This window comes from Kryptolebias marmoratus, linkage group LG5 (genome assembly GCF_001649575.2).
Source record: "Kryptolebias marmoratus isolate JLee-2015 linkage group LG5, ASM164957v2, whole genome shotgun sequence".
NCBI classification, from domain to species: Eukaryota; Metazoa; Chordata; class Actinopteri; order Cyprinodontiformes; family Rivulidae; genus Kryptolebias; species Kryptolebias marmoratus.
In genome coordinates, this window is record NC_051434.1 from 5,526,646 (window position 1) to 5,544,316 (window position 17,671).

At 41.2% G+C, this 17,671-nt stretch overlaps 3 protein-coding genes across 6 annotated transcripts in view; 1 reads left to right on the forward strand and 2 right to left on the reverse strand.

Moving 5' to 3' along the window:
- The window catches only part of LOC108243944 (regulating synaptic membrane exocytosis protein 2), a 32,343-nt gene extending 30,816 nt beyond the window's left edge, over positions 1-1,527 (forward strand). For 3 of the 4 annotated variants that reach the window (XM_037975894.1, XM_037975895.1, XM_037975896.1), the window contains 2 exons: positions 631-770; positions 898-1,527. In XM_037975894.1, coding sequence (XP_037831822.1) covers positions 631-770; positions 898-1,086 — 329 coding nt within the window. In that variant the 3' untranslated portion in view covers positions 1,087-1,527. The remainder of the gene's footprint in view (positions 1-630; positions 771-897) is intronic. The other variant, XM_025008930.2, reaches the window with a different exon arrangement.
- A 1,285-nt stretch (positions 1,528-2,812) lies between these two features.
- Positions 2,813-11,112, reverse strand: lrp12 (low density lipoprotein receptor-related protein 12). The gene is made up of 11 exons (XM_017429719.3): positions 10,310-11,112; positions 9,500-9,556; positions 9,246-9,381; positions 8,593-8,795; positions 8,004-8,251; positions 7,734-7,883; positions 7,367-7,588; positions 6,984-7,250; positions 6,186-6,388; positions 5,941-6,073; positions 2,813-5,518 (listed from the first exon to the last, which is right to left on the reverse strand). The coding sequence occupies exons 1-11, from the start codon at positions 10,362-10,364 to the stop codon at positions 4,568-4,570; spliced, it is 2,625 nt and encodes an 874-aa protein (XP_017285208.1). The 5' UTR covers positions 10,365-11,112; the 3' UTR covers positions 2,813-4,567.
- A 3,655-nt stretch (positions 11,113-14,767) lies between these two features.
- wdyhv1 (WDYHV motif containing 1) lies at positions 14,768-17,613 on the reverse strand. Its single transcript, XM_017429627.3, has 6 exons — positions 17,126-17,613; positions 16,561-16,660; positions 15,808-15,858; positions 15,577-15,725; positions 15,379-15,503; positions 14,768-15,306 (listed from the first exon to the last, which is right to left on the reverse strand). The coding sequence occupies exons 1-6, from the start codon at positions 17,185-17,187 to the stop codon at positions 15,146-15,148; spliced, it is 648 nt and encodes a 215-aa protein (XP_017285116.1). The 5' UTR covers positions 17,188-17,613; the 3' UTR covers positions 14,768-15,145.
- Positions 17,614-17,671: the final 58 nt, after the last annotated feature.

Consider the following 17,671-nt stretch of genomic DNA (forward strand, 5'->3'; position numbering starts at 1 on the left):
TATTGGTCTTCAGTAATATTCTAATTTTCTGATATGATGAATTTGAGATTTTCATTTGTAATCATCAAAATTAAACGAAATAAACATTTGAGTTTGTATGTAATGTATGAATATAATATACAAGTTTCACTTTTTAAATGGAATTACTGAAATCAATCTACTTTTTCATGATATTCTAATTTTATGACTAGCACCTGTACTTTAAGTGCTTCTGATGTTCAGGTAAAGACCTCACAGCGCCACCTGGTGGCTCTAATTCCACTGATTTAATGTAATTTAATATTTTTTACGTCATTCTGTTGTATTATAGTGTTTGTAGTGCAGTCTTCTAAACTGCATTGTAGTAAAATTCACTCAAACTCTGAAGAACTGACCAGAATTATAAATATTTTTTTGTAAAAACAATCATGTTTCAATCAGATTTATTTTTAAAAGCCTGTAATTGATTATAAGTAAGCCCTCCTGTGAATAATGGCACGCTGAATTAAAAAAATTCAAACTACAGAAGTTTAACATTGTATTGATTTAAAGGCCTTATTTTATTATTTATGAAAAACAAATTTAGACTTTTTGTCATGTTGTGTATCTAATGCAGACTAAGACAGAATAATTAATTGGTGTGTTTTGCAGCTCCCTATGTGAAGGTGTATTTAATGGACAATGGGAAGTGTGTCTTAAAGAGGAGAACTCGTCTGGCGAGAAAAACTCTCGATCCTCTTTATCAGCAGCAGCTGCAGTTTGAAGAAAACCCTGAAGGAAAAGTGCTGCAGGTAAACACTCGGCTTGACCTCACAGACGAGTCAGATGCAGTCAGAGATTGGAAACTTTGATTTCCCAGCTGCCATCAAACGCAGCATTAAACTCATGAGTGATCTTTGCTGTGATTGGTTTCTGTAGATCATCGTCTGGGGCGACTACGGACGAATGGACCATAAATCCTTCATGGGCGCTGCTCAGATCCTCTTGGACGATTTGGACCTGTCCAACATGGTGATTGGCTGGTTTAAACTGTTTCCTGCCACCTCACTGGTGGACCCAGCCTTGGCCCCACTAGCTAATAAGGAGACAGAAGGCAGCAAATCGTAGCATCGGGAGACGGAGTTGACCGTGTCGTCTCAGAAAGGGGCCAAGAGCGAGCAGGAAGGGGACACACCGCCGCTGGGAGGGGTTTAAAAAAAAAAAGTCCAGTGATCCTCCTGTGCTGCTGCATGCTGCATGATGATGTCACGCGATGACGTACCAGTGCCATGATGATGATGTCATCTGGGGAGGGAGGTGCCGTTTATGGAATCAGAGAGGGCGGAGCCACGCTTTGAAAAGAAGAGGCCAAAATGACTTCAAGCTGCCAGCCAATCACAGCAGCTCCTCGGGAGTCATGTGACAGTTGGGGGGACACGTCCGGGACCTTAAGACTCACTTTGTGGAGTTTTGGAGGAGATTGCGAGAACATGGAGGTCTGCTTTTTTATGTTTTTGCATGGAACGATAAAAAGATTAGAACAAAAGATATCAACTGGAGGAAAAAAAACAAAAAAACAACCAGAAAATAAAACCGTGAAAACATGGGAATGTCGCCTGAAAACAGGAAAATAAATGATTCTCAAATCGTTCTTATTTTGTAAAATATCTGTGATATAAGTCTGTTTCAAACACAAGTCATTCTTCAGCGTTCTCGGGTTCTCAGTGTGACTTTAAAGGTTCTCAAACATTTTCTGTCCTTCAAGGTTTAAAGTTCTGCTGCTATGTTTGATACAGCCTTGTTCAAAAAAAAAATATGCTGTGTAAAATGTAAATAAATACAGAATGCAATGATTTGCAAATCATTTAAATATTTTATTTTAATTATTTATTTTTTATTCTTTAGTCTAGTAGTGAATCGGACGCCCTTTCACCTCACATTTGAATGTTCTTTATGTGCCTGTTCCTCGCCTAGTTCAAAAACATGCACATTAGTCCAATTAAAGATGATTGTACGTCAGAAAGACTGCTTTTGGTTTGTGTGACAAAAGGAAAATGTTCCAGCTTCTCAAAGTGTGGGTTAATCTTTTACGTTTAAACAGTTTTAAAAAGTGAAACTGTAGCTTTCAGGTTTTAGACAAAGAGAACTGAGTTGTAGCCGTTTTGGTCAAACCTTGAAAATGATTTTATGCCCTCAGAGTATGTGTTGTGAATGACTCTCAGCTACTACCACACTGAAATTTAGTTCAATATCTGTAAAACTGACAAAGCTGTTGTGTTGGCTAATGTGGTGGCCATCTTGAATTGTACTGACCCCTAAAGTTAATCAGTTGTAGAGGCACATCCAAAGTTTAATTAAAATTCATCACGTAGTTTCGAAAGCTATCAGTTAATGACAAAGATATTTCTCCATCTTTTAGTGCTCAAACTCAAAGGGATCAGCCTCAGCTACTACCACACCGAATTTTAGCTCAGTATTAGTAAAATTGACTGAGGTGTAACCATTGTTGTGTTTTTTTTAAGATCAGGTGGCCATGGCAGCCATCTTGACTCCAAAACATTAAGCAGCTGCAGCGTTACATCCAATAATTACTTTTTGAGTTTGATAAAAACCCGGAGAGTGGTTCATATAATATGTTGCTGACAGACCAACCAAAAACATTATCGCCCGCCTTTCACCTTCTGGCAGTGAGTGATAAATGGTGGAAAAAATTTAAGGACAAAACAGGAGTCTGCCACTGATCCTCAAGTCCACGCAGGGTCAAACCTTTCCAACAGGGGGCGGTGACGAGCCAACTATGAAAATCTGGACCTGAGTGTGATGTTTGAAAGTGACAACATTAAGATCAAAACTCTGGAGTCAACTCACTGAATGTGAACCTTTAATCTTTAGTGCAGTTTATCAGGTTTTACAGACTCAAAGAAAAAACACCAAACAAATCGAATCATGCAGGTCAGAAAAACAGCTACACAACAGCAAATTAACACAATAATAACCATAGTGTTATTAATAATAATAATAATAATAATAAATATACACAGTCACACTCACACAAGGTCAAATGAGTACCAAAAACAGTAACAAAGATCAGAAATACAGACATCTGAATGGCTTCAGTTTGGGAAGGAAAAGGAGCCACAAAAGAAGACTGTTTATAATCCAAGTGTACCTAATGCTGCCAGTCTGCTTTTGGTCCTGGTTGTGATGCTTATGTGACCATTTAATTATAAAAACATCTTTAAATGCTGCCCTACATTTGTAGTCTCGGCTCTTATTTAGTCAGACACCTTTCGGTAGCCTATTCCTATAGTAAGAGGTGATCAGACACACACAACACCGCACAAGGATAAGACTTTAACCTCAGCCTGAAACTGCTCATGACGAAGGTCATGTGACCTGCGGGACGTAGACTAGCATCAGCTGCAAAAATCCCAAAATGTGTTGGATCAGTTCTAAGTACCGATGATTAGGCTCTTCAAAAATACAAAAAAATAAATAAAAAGCTTAATGAAATGATCTCTGTTGTGCTTTGTTTTTGTCACTACTAATAAAAGGTGTAACCCAGGGAATCTGACAGAAAGTAAACATTTTCTGACAATTTTCATAACTGAACTTTATCTTGTTTAAGATATATATCAATATACACGCGTGTATGAGTCAGTCGTTACTGCATGCCTCACATAATCTCAGGCAGCGTGGTGAAACATTTAGTTTCTGGAACAGCTGTACGAATCGACCACACCTCATGGCTGACAGCTGGTGTCAAAATCTCACATACTTAAGCTTGAACTTAATCATCATCGGGCCTTGTTGGCTACCAAATAACAATAAAAATACAAACAAAAAAACCAATAATCCTAAAATAGAAGCCATCTTTGGAAAACTATACTGGTCACATGATCTTCGTCATTCCCTTAAAATCGACTCAACCAGCAGCCTTTAAAATGGAGGGACCTTTGAATATATACCCACCTGACCAGGAGTTCCCACACATCCCTGGGTCAGATGGGTTCCTTATCAAAATGTAAAGTTCACGTCTATAGGGAACCGTCAGTCTGTTCCATCAGGAATCTTTTTACACTCGTACCGACGGGCAGAACATCGGCCTGCGAGGGGAGCGAGGGCGGGAGGTAGGCAGGTGGTAAACAGACGGACCAGGGAAACAACAAACAGTTTACGTGGTCGTACCAACAGGAATCAGTGACATCACTCCTGAGTCTCTGATTTATCTCCGACATCATTGAGAGCTAACCTTTAATCCAGCTAGCATGCTAACACAAGTTAGCTGTAGACCAGTATGGGGTGTTAGCATCTTGGAAAGCTATCTGAGATGCTACTATTTGACGTATTAACTAGTTACTTAAAAATAAAAAGTTAATGTTACTTAGAATATTAGCCACGGGTTTAACCTGTTAGCTAACTTTATGCCCAGACTACAAAAAAAGAAAATAAGTTAGCATGTTAGCCAGCAGTAGGTAAGTGTGAGATGTGGTAGCCTGTCTGTTAGCAGGTTAGGTTGTCTAGTTAGTGGATCCGTTAGCATCTTAACCAGCTAAATGAGAGGAGTATGAAACAGGACAGTTAGCATGTTAGCTGGCAGGTTAGCCTGTTAGCACAGCAGCAGCAGCTCGTCGTCGCTGCTCTCCGTCTTACCCGTGGCCTCAAGGCAGGCGTCGGGGATCTGAGCCGTGTGGACCATCCCACAGTGTTCACATGTGCCATCCCGCCCTCCTCGACCACTGTGTCCACGGTGATGATGGGGGGCCAGGCCTGTGGTGGAGGAGGGGTGGGGCTCCAGGAGAGGCTGTCGCATGTCACTGACCAGAGAGGAAGAGGAGGACGAGTCAGAGTCGGAGGCAGGGATGAGGAGCTCCACATCTTCTTCCTCCTCTCTGCTCTCTCGTCGCTCGGCGGTATCAGCGCTGCTTCTTCCTGTCTCCAGCTGGCGGAGTGGGCTGTGATTGGTCCAGGTTTGGTTCTGCTGGTTCTGGTTAGTTCGGGTTAGGTTTCTAGCGAGGCGGTGTAGGTTCTGGGCCAGGCGCTGCAGGGTAGAGGAGGAAGAAGCTTGGAGCTCTGAAGCATCACTGCGACATTCAGGATCTGGACTAGAGGTCACCACAGTGACAGGGCTGGAGGGGGGCGGAGCTTCTCTGGAGCGGTCGCGGCCTCGGTCTCGGCTTGGCGTTGGGGTCACAGAGGTTGCAGATGCCGTCACCGACACAACAGCCTCTACAGCAGAGGGGGGTGGGGTCTTCTGAGGGAGGGGGGCAACAGGCCCACCTACCGCACCCACACCTCGCTCCCTCCCTCGCTCACCCTCTGTATCCGTGTCATCAGAGTCTGGAGACAGCAGATCGGAGCCAGAACTCCCAGTGCTCCCAGTACCAGAGCTGTCCTCCAAGTCCGCAGAGACCAGAGCCAAAGAACCAGACCGGCGGGATCGGGAGAAGGTGAAGAGTCTGCGCCACAGGTTGCTACGACGACCGGAGGAGGGGAGTCTGAGGGAGGTGAAGCCAAGCTGAGACCGAACAGCCAGACGGAGGTTTTCCAGGACAGATGCCTGAGGACAAACAGGAAGAGATGAAACAATTTTTAACATCTCACCTGATCTGTGATCTGTTTCACTCACAACTGGAACTTTTTATTTGCAGAAGCAGGAGTGATGCAAATAAACATACTCAGATATTTGGAAGATTTTTTCTGAATAGTTTAGAGTATCTCTTGTAACTGTAGAGCATCTATTTTCTGGCTATCAAGACCTCTAGAGGTTATTGGTTTCACAGCAAATGTGTAGAACTAAAAACATGCAAAACGTTTCCATTTCTGATCAATTACAACTGTGTGGCGAGATAAATTGTAAGAATTAAAGGAGCTTTTAAATTTTTTGACATGTCTAGCTTGATAAAAAACAATAATTAAAATAAACTAATTTGGCAGCTTTCATCAGAGTAAGCAGTTTGTATACAGACAGTGTTTATGTACCTGACTCCCAGAGCAAACTGGAAAATCCTCAACTGGTGGAATCAGTCCCTGTGCAATCAGCTGACCGTAAGAGGGCGGAGCCTCCCGCCTTAGCAGCTCCGCCTCCACTCTGGAGAGCTGGGTCTCAAACGACCTGCAACAATCAACTGGAGTCTGAATCTCACAAAGGTTGACGAGAATTCCCGCAGCTTACATCGAAACGAGAAAAAGTGACCAATCAGAGGAGACGTCTCAGATGTCCTCACCTGCGTTCGAACATGCGCAGCGAATAGAGTTTGCAGGTGCAGCCGAGGGCGATGACCAACAGGAGGCCGCAGATCAGGCTGCCGATGACGGCTGCTGTAATGACTCTGGTGGGAACAATGATGGGGCAACTTTCCTCATCGCTGCCGTCACCACAGTCGTCCTGAGCGTCGCAAACCCACGACTCAAACACACAGCGGTTATTCTGCAGAGGTAAAAGGTCAAAGATTCAAGGTTTTTTGTATTCTTCATTTTTACAGAATCGTGAAGCTAGATGTGAAATTATATTCCCTTCTCTCTAGTTTTTTAGGGTTTAATGATCCTGATTTAAACAGTGTTTATAAATGACAGTCAGCTTCGCAAAAGATATTTAAAAAAGAAGATTGGCATTTGCAACAGCATCTGAAAACGGTTACAGGTAACCCACTGATCCGTGGAGGAGACAAACCGTCTTACCATGGTCACCACAATATTCTAACATACTGGAAACTGGTGCTGGAGAAAATATTAACACTGATGTAATGTCTGAGGTGACTCAGATGGGTGGGGGGGGGAAAAAGGGGGTTCTTTAATGGTTCTCCAGCTAAAACAATTTCTGACTTACTGACACATTAGTAAAGATGTTTCTTACTGCTTTCTGCAAAATGTATGCTGTCAAACCTTTTTGTCACATAAAAGATGAACAACTGTTCTATCATTCAGCTCAGTTACTGAGGGATAGGTTAAAATGTGAATCAACAAAAGAGAAAGTTGTTCAGATGAGTTTGAGTCTGCGTGTGTGCACATGCAGGCCGTCACACCTTGCAGTGGAAGTTTCCAGGCTGGCAGAAGAAGCAGTTCTTTTCGTCAGAGCCGTTGGGGCAGCGGTTCTGGTAGTTGCAGCGGTCTGAGCGAGGGTAGCAGGCTCCGTTTCTGGAACAGGGGAACTCGTCCTCCTGACAGGACGAACAGTTCAGCTCATCCCGACCGTTTGGACAGTGCCAGTAGCCGTCGCACCGCTGCTGCTCCGTGTAACACCCCCAGTTTCCTCCACAGGGAACCTCCCAGGGCAGGCAGAACCCATCCACCTAAAGAACACAGACACAAAAACGGGTCAAACAGAATCAACCCACCTAGAGGTAAAGCAGCATAGCAAAGGTTAGAAGTTTTAGAACATCTCCGATGTCAGATCAGAGCAACTCGCCTGGTAGGTGACGTTGAATCCTCTGGCAGCGTTGATCTTGTCAGCATAGAAGTGAATTCTGAGCTGACCAGAAGATGAAACCACAGCGACTGGTGCTCTGGAGTCGAACGCAGTCAGCACCCTGAGGAGGCGCCGAGGGTTTTCCTCAAGACCATCGTAAACTTTAACATAATCACCGTAACCCGTCCCATCGAGCTTAAAGTCTGTAAACCTCAGGATAACCTGCGAGAGGAGGATGCAGGGAGAAAGATGAAGCTATTAGTTTAAAGATCAAAGAGGAAGTTGCTGGAGAGCTTCTTTAAACTTCCCCCAATTCAACTATTTCTGTTCTCAGGATGTTGGTTTGAGCTTAAAGGTCAGAGGTTACCTTTCGGTGGTCTCCGGTGTCAATCAGCCATGTGCAATTACTTCCTGGAGGGTAAAAATCCGGGTAGTTCGGAGAGCTGAAGGAACCGTAGAAGTTCCTTAACCACTCGCCACAAGTGGGAACGTCACAGTCGATCTCATCGCCAAGGTCCTGAAAAGTCAATTATTCATTTTAATCAAAAAAAGTGTAAAATTCTGACAGACTACATAAAATTTATTCCATTAATTTTGATGGCAGTCTGCCTGGCGTGTGACACAAATGGCCTTTTACCTGGCAGTCGATGCTGCCGTCACAGCGCAGACTGTGCGGCAGGCAGGTGTAGATCCGGGTGTAACGGGACAAGCAGGGGAACTGGTTCAGATTACAGGGCTGGAAGGAGAATGGTGAATCCACACACAGCTCCTCATCTGAATTGTCACCGCACTCGTCCATGGAGTTACAGCGCCACCAGTCTGGGATGCACTTCCCATTAGAGCAGTGGAACTGGTCGACGTCACAGCTGGATGCCTCCGGTTTCCCTAAAACCACAAGAATCTTATTTTTAAGTATGGCCACCAGCCACCTGAAAACATTTTACTAACAGGGATAAAGCTTTCTGTGCTCCTCCTCGCCTCTCTTTTTTAGTCCTTGTTTAGAGGATTTACATCAGACTCTAATCCAAGATTAAATCATTGCATCACTGCAGGCTGCTCTCGACACAACTGTTATGCAACAACAACAAAAGTCTGAGTCCTGGTGATCAAATGGAGGTTAGGACAGAAAGAACGTCAGTTCAAAAAACTGCAGCATGGGAAAAAAAAAAAAATCTGACAGCAGAGTAACGCAGCACAGCTTCACAGACTGAACACATCATTCTTACCGGAGATGTAGGACAATCTGAAACCTTTCCCCGTCAGGGTGTCATCAGAGTGGAAGTGGATCCAGACGTGGTCCTGGGAGGAGATGTAAGGGGGTGGCAGCGACGAACCACAAACCCGCAGGCCGTCCAGGCTTCTGTAGCTGCTGATGGACATCCAGTCTGAAGTGCAGTGATGGGAACCCTGGAGGTCAAAGTCCTGGAAACTGTAGAAAGGGACAAGAAAACACTTTTATATATAGTTAGGGTTGTAACCTGAGGCATAAAGATTCTTGTGGATGGAATCGACAAGAAAGTCTTCTTCAAATTTCTCAGCAAAACCTCAAACTGATAAACAAGATGGCTGAAATGACTTGAGCACAAATATAAACTGGATGTGGAAAAGATACAGCAGGCTGACATTAAGCTTTCCTAAATTCTAACCTCAGGCAAAAATAGGTGAACTTTGCCAAGTCTGCCAAAACAAAAGGCCAAGTTTATAAATATAGAAATTGCTAATGTTTAAATGTGGACATGGTGTAACTTACTAAGTGACATTAAGCCATTTAGCCGTGATATTGAACATTAAAACAATGTCCTCCACATACGTCCCCTGACCAACTTTTTATTCACACACTTTTATTTCTGATTGTTTATCAGGAAACAGTTTGTGATACCTGACAGTGATGGAGTCTCCGGGTCGTGCTCGTATGTTCCAGCTGCAGTTCAGCCGAGCCGGGTACTGAAAGGGCCAACCAGGGCTGGTGATGATGCCGCTAGACGCCCGCAGGAGCTCCGCCACATCGCCACAACCTGAATGGGAGGAGCAGGGGAACGACTCTGTCAAGACTTGCTCTGCAAGTACAAGTCTTAACAGAGTCTTAACCGTCATCACAACAGAGTTGAGATATCTGAATGATTGCAAACTCACCATTAGAAAATCCAGACACATAGACGTTGTCATTTCTCTGAGAAGCAGCAATGGATCCTGGGAAAAAACAAAACAAAAAACAAGGTGTAAATTATTAAGGAGAGTCAAAAATAAATTAAAAGGAAATCTGTTTAGTCTATCTTTAGCAGAACTTTGTCTGTTACATCATACTAACCTGGCAGGAAGGTCTGAATGACAAAGTTTTAGTCTCATTTGTATTGTGATCAAAGTTCAATCAAGTTTACTGTTTTTGTTTTTTTTACACAGAGCTGAAGTCTGAAATGACTGCAAACAAAGATTTTGAGTGAATTATTAAGAAAGAAAGGGGAAAAAACAGGCTATGTGCCTCTGTTTCCCCTTTACTGTGATAAAAAACATAATAAGAAGGAAAGATTTTATTGATGTTTACAACAAAATGGAAACATATATGATTATTCTAACTACATGAGTAAAAGTAATTTTTGTGCTTTGTTTTATTTCATATATGGCATTAGTGAATCATTTAAAATGTTTGCGCTATAGAGGATTATGAGACGGTATAATCTCTTTTCATTTAGTAAATAACAGTTCATTGCATCCTTTGCTGAATAATAATAATATGATGTTATTTGAATTTCAAGTTCCTGTAAATCATAAGGCTGATTTTAAAGATAATAAACATCTTTCTAGAGAAAATGATGAGATTACATGAGAGGAGTAAGGCTCAACAAAGCTGTCACGATGTTCATATTAACCTAGAACTAAAAGCGACATAATAATGGTCAAACATCATGAACCTGAGTCCAGAAGACGAGGAGTTAGTGGACTCACCTGCCAGGATGATCAGGTAGACGAGACTCTGCCTGCAGTCTGCTCTGAGGGCCATAATAACCCTTGTGTCTCCACCAGCTGCGAGGCTTAGTTTGGTTAATCTGATGTGGAAGATGAGTCCAAGGTCACTGAACCGAGCGCTGCATGTCAGCTGACCACAGTGAAGAACCGAGCTGAGATTCTTGCTCCACCCGTCCACCGAGCATCTACACTAATCTATCCTACCAGCTAGCTGTGCTAACGACCGCGGCCAACCTGCTCTCACATCATAAACTGCTTGCTGCTGCTGCTGGAAACAAAGACATCAAGAGCCCAGCTGTAGCTCCAGCTAACAGCTAGCGTTACCTGTTAGCTGTCAGCAAAAGATCGGACGCTCATCCAAGGCTTTACCCCGAGAACAAGCTCCGCTGTTTCAACACAGCAACGCATATTGTGATAAAATGTTGCTATCTGGCTACACAAGGAGGAGGTGGTATCTTGAAATAACGCGGCGACACAAGGAAAGCTCCACAAGCTAACTAGCCGGGGGTTCTCCGCGGCTAACGATGAAGAAACTGGCCGATTAGCCGCAACATGCTAACCGGAGCGACTCGGCTTTCTCGCCCCCTCCCAGCACCCTCCAGTCCTCCACCGGGAGCGTGAAACCCCGGAGCCCGGGGCAGCTAAACCGGGTCAACACGAGATAAGTGACGGAGGTTGTCTCTGCGTGTCAGCCCCAGCGCCGAGGCATCTTCGCGGCTCCGGTTCGGTGTTAGCTTCCCGTCGGCTGAACGACAACAGACTCAGCGGAGAGTGAGAGTGAAGCTCCGCCCACCGCCCGGAGCTCTGCTTATTTACAGCACATTTACATGCTTCTTAACTTAATACAACACATTTACATGCTTCTTAACTTAACTCATTTCATTTTTCTTAATTATTATTTATTTTCCAATAAAACTGCATTTTATTTTTATCAGGAGCTTTAATCTGTTTCATGGTGGTCCAGGGTTTAGTTTTTGTGTCACTGATTTGATTCGACTATTTTCTCCATAATCTCCATTCATCAGTGCTGCTTTTGTTAGTCCTCTGGTTCAATCTAGGTGAGTAAACATGAGATGATCAGACAAAACTCTTAACATTATTTTTGCATAGTGCCTTCCATTTGTCAAAAGCATTATACTCCCATTTCAGATATTAAAAAAACCCCACATTTTTGCCCATGCTTATGTTCTGTTTTAATAATATCACATCTGTTGTCTGTTAGGGAGTCTCACTTTCTGAACAGCAGCTGTTCTTTTGTTCCTTTTTATTTGGGGCTCAACACCCCACACAAATCCCCCCCTCTTAAAACTGTCCATCTGCTGTAAAGCCCCCCGCTCCTCTCACTCCGTCCCGTCCAACAAAGAGCTCAGCTCACACATCTTTAACCCAGTTGCTCTGATCAGTGCTGAGATTCCTGCCTGCTGGAGTGAAACTCGTATTTATTTTAACTTTTGGGTGTAGTCTTAATAAAACAAACAAAAAAAAAACCAAATATTCTGATGTACTGTCATTAAGTTGCAGTGACAAGATGACCTCAAAAACATTTATTCTGACAAGTGTAAGAAACAAAATGTGCCAAGCTGCTTCTCTGAAAATAAGAAAACATGCAGAAAAGCAAAACCAAATGTATAACCAAACCATAAATGTAAGTGTCCTTTTAAAAGCACCAATTACCACAACACTTTAGTTATTAAATAAAAACAAATAAAATAGGGATAATAAAAGGCCCACAAAACAACAAAAACCAGATCATACTGTCCATAAGCAGGGAGAATTGAGGATTGATATGGGATAAAACAGGGAAAATGATAGTTAAAAATTTAAACTTATTAGACACCTTCATTTCTGCAGTTTAAATGACCAGAAATAAAAGATAATGTAGAGCAGGTTTTGCAGCAAACATTTATGTACGACCATCAGGGCTGGAAACTGGACGGGTAGATTCCTCTGTTTGTGGATCTTTAAGCTGCAGAGAAAGATGTAAATATATGAACCTCAGTACTGAAATCATTCTGTTATTTATACAATTTACAGTGACATAAATGGAGGAAGGTAAAATAAAGTGGAATTTACATTTTTCTTCAAGTTTTTGTTAAGCTGGTCTTGGATGCTTTCCAGTACATCACTTCTCCAGACCTTCAGGAACTCCCACATTAGTTTTCCATTGTTTCTTTTGTCTCCATTCCAAAGGTATGACAGACAGGAGCCACAGTGATGATCTTTCATGAAGATCTTCCCTAAACCTTCCTGATACTTAAGATTATTTGACAGAAATGGACTTTCCATGATCTCATCCTCCAACTGCTTCCGAGTAGACTTCAATTTAAAGTAGCTGCAGAAAAGATGTTGTCTTTCCACCAGCAGGTCTTCCAAATAATTCAACACAGATAAAGCTTCGAGGTTTCTGTGAACTGCAGTCTCACTTCCTAAGACTTCAGTTCTGTTTTCTGGTGCTGCATTTGAAAATCTATAAGTAGTGATAAGTGATACCATCTGACCACGTATAGTGGATTCATGGTGTCTTAAAATCATCCGTTGAATATCTTTCATTTTTTGGGTGTTATGATTTTCCCAGCCTGAGTAAAAAAATACAAAAACAAACAAGAAGTAAGAAGCTTGAACAGAGGCCTGAACTACAAAGCAATGTTGAAGCTGAAGCTATTTCTAAGACACAATCCCTGCTTTGTGGTGCAGTTTTTGATTAGGTGAGAAACAGCAGAAGGATAACTGGAATGATCGGAAATCAGCAGCAGTTTCTCAGCATCTTTCTGAATTACATTTCAAAGTGCTTTCTGGTTTTGGAGTTTAAAATATTTGACTTTTAGTGCTGCCATTTTGAAGAAAGCTTTTTAGTGTTACTTGTCAATTAGGATTTGTTTGTGGTGAACCCAAACAGGACAGAAACATTTAACAATGACTTTTGATTGCATCATGAACAAAAGTCTGGTAAAATCCTTACACCTGCTTGTCAATTTAATTATTTATTTTAGCAGAATTAACTTTTTTAAAGGCTGTAACTTACAATAAGCAGCCAGACCCAAAGTTACACCAGCAGCTGCTGCCAAACCAAGAGCGCTGATCCAACCTCCTCCTTTGTCTGATTCAGTATTGCTGTTGTTCATGTTTATTCTGAGGAGAAGCTGTAAGCATACAACAAACAAAAACATCCTCTTGAGAACTGATTAGTTAAGAATCTGTGATAAAATTAACATTAAATGAACTTGGAGCGTTCAGAGAGGACATTCAACAATATCAAACCAGAGGTATCAGTGGTTCATTATTGTTTTAGGCATCTACAGCTAAAATATAAATTTATTAATTCAGTTTCACTTTGACAAACAGGTTTTATGAATTCAGAGTTCAGTCTTCAGAAAACTTAAAACATTTAAGCAAAAAGCTTAATTTTTTTTTTTTTTTATAAAAACAGTGACTCTGCAACACTAACAGAAAATTTTAGTCCACAAGTTAAAACTCACTTTAGACTAAAACAACATAAACTACATTTAATTCTAATTAACTATTGGATAAAATAAAACACGTTTACCTTGGCTGTTGCACTGCAGAGTTTGAAGCTGATCTGTGCCTGTTGGTTCTTCCAGTAAATGATTTGAAACTAAACACACCTGATCCTCCACATTAATGCCAATGTCCTCCAAACCACTCCTGTTATTCTTATAAAACTCAGGGTGAGAGGTGTGATCCTGTGGATGAACAGGTTCTACTGAGCATCTATTTATAATAACCTATTTTAGCAAACAGAACCTCAAACCAGTTTCTGTCTCTTTAATGGCACGACCATACACCTGCTGGAGTTTACATACTGTCATCATGACTGAATAAAACAGTCCTGGATAAAAAGAAAGTTCTTTTATGCAGTCCATCCATACCTTCTTAAGTAATTATACTCTTTAAAAATAACTTTATCAACAAAGCGTCACCTTCCACCCTGACATGCAAACACTATGAGATTTATTTAACCTGGTTTAAATTTATTTAATCTGATTTATTTAACCAGTTGTGTGTTTGACCCTCTCTACTTGGACTCACTGAGGACTGATGGAAGTAGTTTTGTAGCTGAACACGTTCTACTGATTTTGTGTGTTAACTGCAGTGGCTAAAAAGAACGTGGAACCAGTTTCTGTCTCTTTATTGTCTTTAAAAACAACCAGACTGCAGATGACATAACCACCTCTGATCTGACAGATTTAACACAAGTTAGTATCTGGACTTTAAAGTCTGGGTAAAGTTTCAATGATTGTTTTCTATTGAGATAAGCTTCAGTAACAGGCTAACTTCATTTTAAAGGCCAAAAATGTTCCTGAGGTGATACTTTATTAATTTAAAGCTGTTTTTTTTTAATCACGGTCAGACTGAAAACTAAACCAGAAAACACCTTTATTAAGATATGAATTAAAGATGATTAAAACACGACCCAGCTTCAAACCTGATCCATTTATTGTTCATTCTCTGACGGTCAAGTCAGTAAGGACGGAGGTTACAATTTATTTCTTTTTGCTTTGTAAATGAGCAAGACTTCTCCGAGATGTGATGTCACAGAAAACAAAGGATCAATGTCTTTAGACTGATCTGTGCAGAGGATTGTTAGACTGAAGACCCACCACCTTTGTGTTTCTGGGCTCCATGAGCTGGTATGAAGGAGGTGAAGCTGTGGAGGAGAGCTGAGATGTCTCACAGCTCCACACAAACAAAGAGAGTTTGTTGTTTGTCTTTATGATTTGACCAAATGTTCATTATGACCAGAAGGAAGCTCCAACATTTCCAAAAACTAAAATATAAATCACAAAATGACAGCTATCAAGATGCTGTTGCTGATGAAGACTGAGCTGAAGATGAAGAAGAGGATGCTGTGGATGGATTTCCTGTGTATTTCTGCAGGAACTGATTCAGACTGAATACGGTCCCCCAGCCGACAGCAGGGTTCATGCTGATGAAGTTGTCCAGGTTCATCTGACACTCTGAGGAGGAAACGCATCATAACAAGATGACATCATCATTTTTCTTTATGTATATATTATAAATTAAGTTACCTGCAGTCTGTATGGGGGGGTAAGACGGAGGGGGCATCTTCCAGGTTCCATCAGTGTTCTTCATGTGCGATCGATCAGACGCAAAGTTCAACAGGAAGCTGTCTGCAGGAATCACGCGCAACTTCCTGTCGTGGACACGGGCAGGGGTTACTCTGACGTCACTCAGGTGTGTTCACCTTTGTGGCTCTGCAGTTTTACCTGTGATACTCAGGTTTGAGGTGGCGGTCTGAGCGGAAAGCCTGAGCGGCGTACAGCCTCAGCCTGCAGGGAAAGGGCAGCTCAGTGTCCAGGTCGTAAACCAGAAAGTCCGACTGAAGACCCACCTGAAGCAGGATCACGTGGTAGTCCTAAAGCACGCAGTGACGCCATTAATGATGTCATAATAACACTGTTGTAATATCATAGTTATATGCAGGGGAAATCACAGACCCAAATGACGGGGCGGTCACCATGACCGGATTTCTGCTTCCACAGAGGGATCTGATGGAGAACAAACATCATCTCTGATGATCAGCTTCAGAAGAAGAAAAGGCCAAACACTTCTTGAAGAAATGCTTATTGCCCGCCGCCTATCATGCCAGAGTTTTAGACTCTTTTGTTGCAACAATTTTGGTCAAACCTTGTAAACGACGTTATGCACAACCTCATGCAATATTATGAGCTCTTACAAGATGCGTTAGTGTTCAGAGTGTGTGTTGAGGGTGACAGCTACTACCACACCAATTTTAGGCTCAAAGTGACTGAGTTACAGCTGTTTTTGTTATGGTTAAGGTCGATTAGCTGTAGCAGCCATCTTGAATTGATTCCACCAGTTGTAGATGTACACAATCTGCTTTTATATATTCCTGTGATGAGTCATAAAATCTGAAGATGTTTTTCTTTTTTAAAAACTCACAGATTTTTGACTGGACCCAGCCTTGTGTCATCCAGTCTGGTTTATACAACCGGTTCTCTAAAAACCAACCAAACGTCTTTTAGAAAGTGAGGTTTAAAGCAGTGATTGTGAAAGTGGGAGAGTCTTGAAATAATCACTAATGGCATATTTTTGCTGTACTTGTTACAAGAGTTATAAAACTGTGTAACAGATAATTAGGTGGTTTGTGTTGTCCTTATGTCCGTGTTAATTTGGCAATGATTGTCGGACATTTAAATGTTTTTTTCCCAGCAGCTCCATATTCTCACCATTCTGCTGTCATTAGAGATGAAAACCACAAACAGCTCTTCCAGGGGAGCAGTTCTCTCTGTTTTAACAAACTCACACAACTTCCACACATTTTCTTCGCTGCAAAACAAATAATAAAAAAACAACACATATAATTAGACTTCAAGAGAACCAGATATTACTGACAGTGCTGCAGTGGAGATAAATTATTGACATTTTGATGATTAAGAGTTCAACATTGAGGCACTTTAAGAATAATATTTTAAAAACTCTGTACAATGCTGACACATAAACATAGATTTGTCCGAAGGTCATCCACGCAAATTTTGGGAACATTACCCTAAATCATTGATAAATAAATAAAAATAAGGCTGCTGCTTCACGAGGTGATAACATATATTTTACTAGAAACAACATTTTAATGATTTATGTTTGTTTCGTTATTAATTTGTTTATTTTACACTGAAAACTGTCAGTTTATTTATTTTTATGCATTTAACTTCACGTTTTTATTTTTTGTATATTGTGTTTAGTTGCGTGGCAGATCACATTTCACATTAAGACAGTCAGTAGAAACAGATTTACCAGTAACAGCTGGTGTAAACGCAGTTTTCTCGATTCGGTGTGATCCGGTCTTCCGCCGTCATGATCTGGTGTCACACCGAAACCGCTCCGGCGGAAACACGTCAATGACGTAAAAGTTACCCTTTCAAAATCAAAACCCAGCCGTAGAGTAACAAGTGCGAGAAATCTGAACAAACAACATAAAATGCATCATTATATGCATGAATAATCTTGAAATTAAATCTGAGTAGTGTTTACAGGTAAAAACAAAACAAAAACGCTTGATCGTCTTTAGTAATAAATCCAAACTGTGTTTATCATGGTTATTTTTAACTCAATGCTATTTGTACATGAAGAAAGAAAAACTGCATAAGCTTGTAATTTATTAATCTTTTTCTAAATAAAATCCATTATCGTTTAGACAAGAAATACACGTAATAAAGTAGTAAAATCGAAGAAAAAAATACAAATAACTTGGTAATATCTAGGCTTAGATTACGTCTCTGATAAAAATCATTTGAAAACATTTGAAAAACATGAAGGTGAAAAAAAAAAAAACCCAACCTA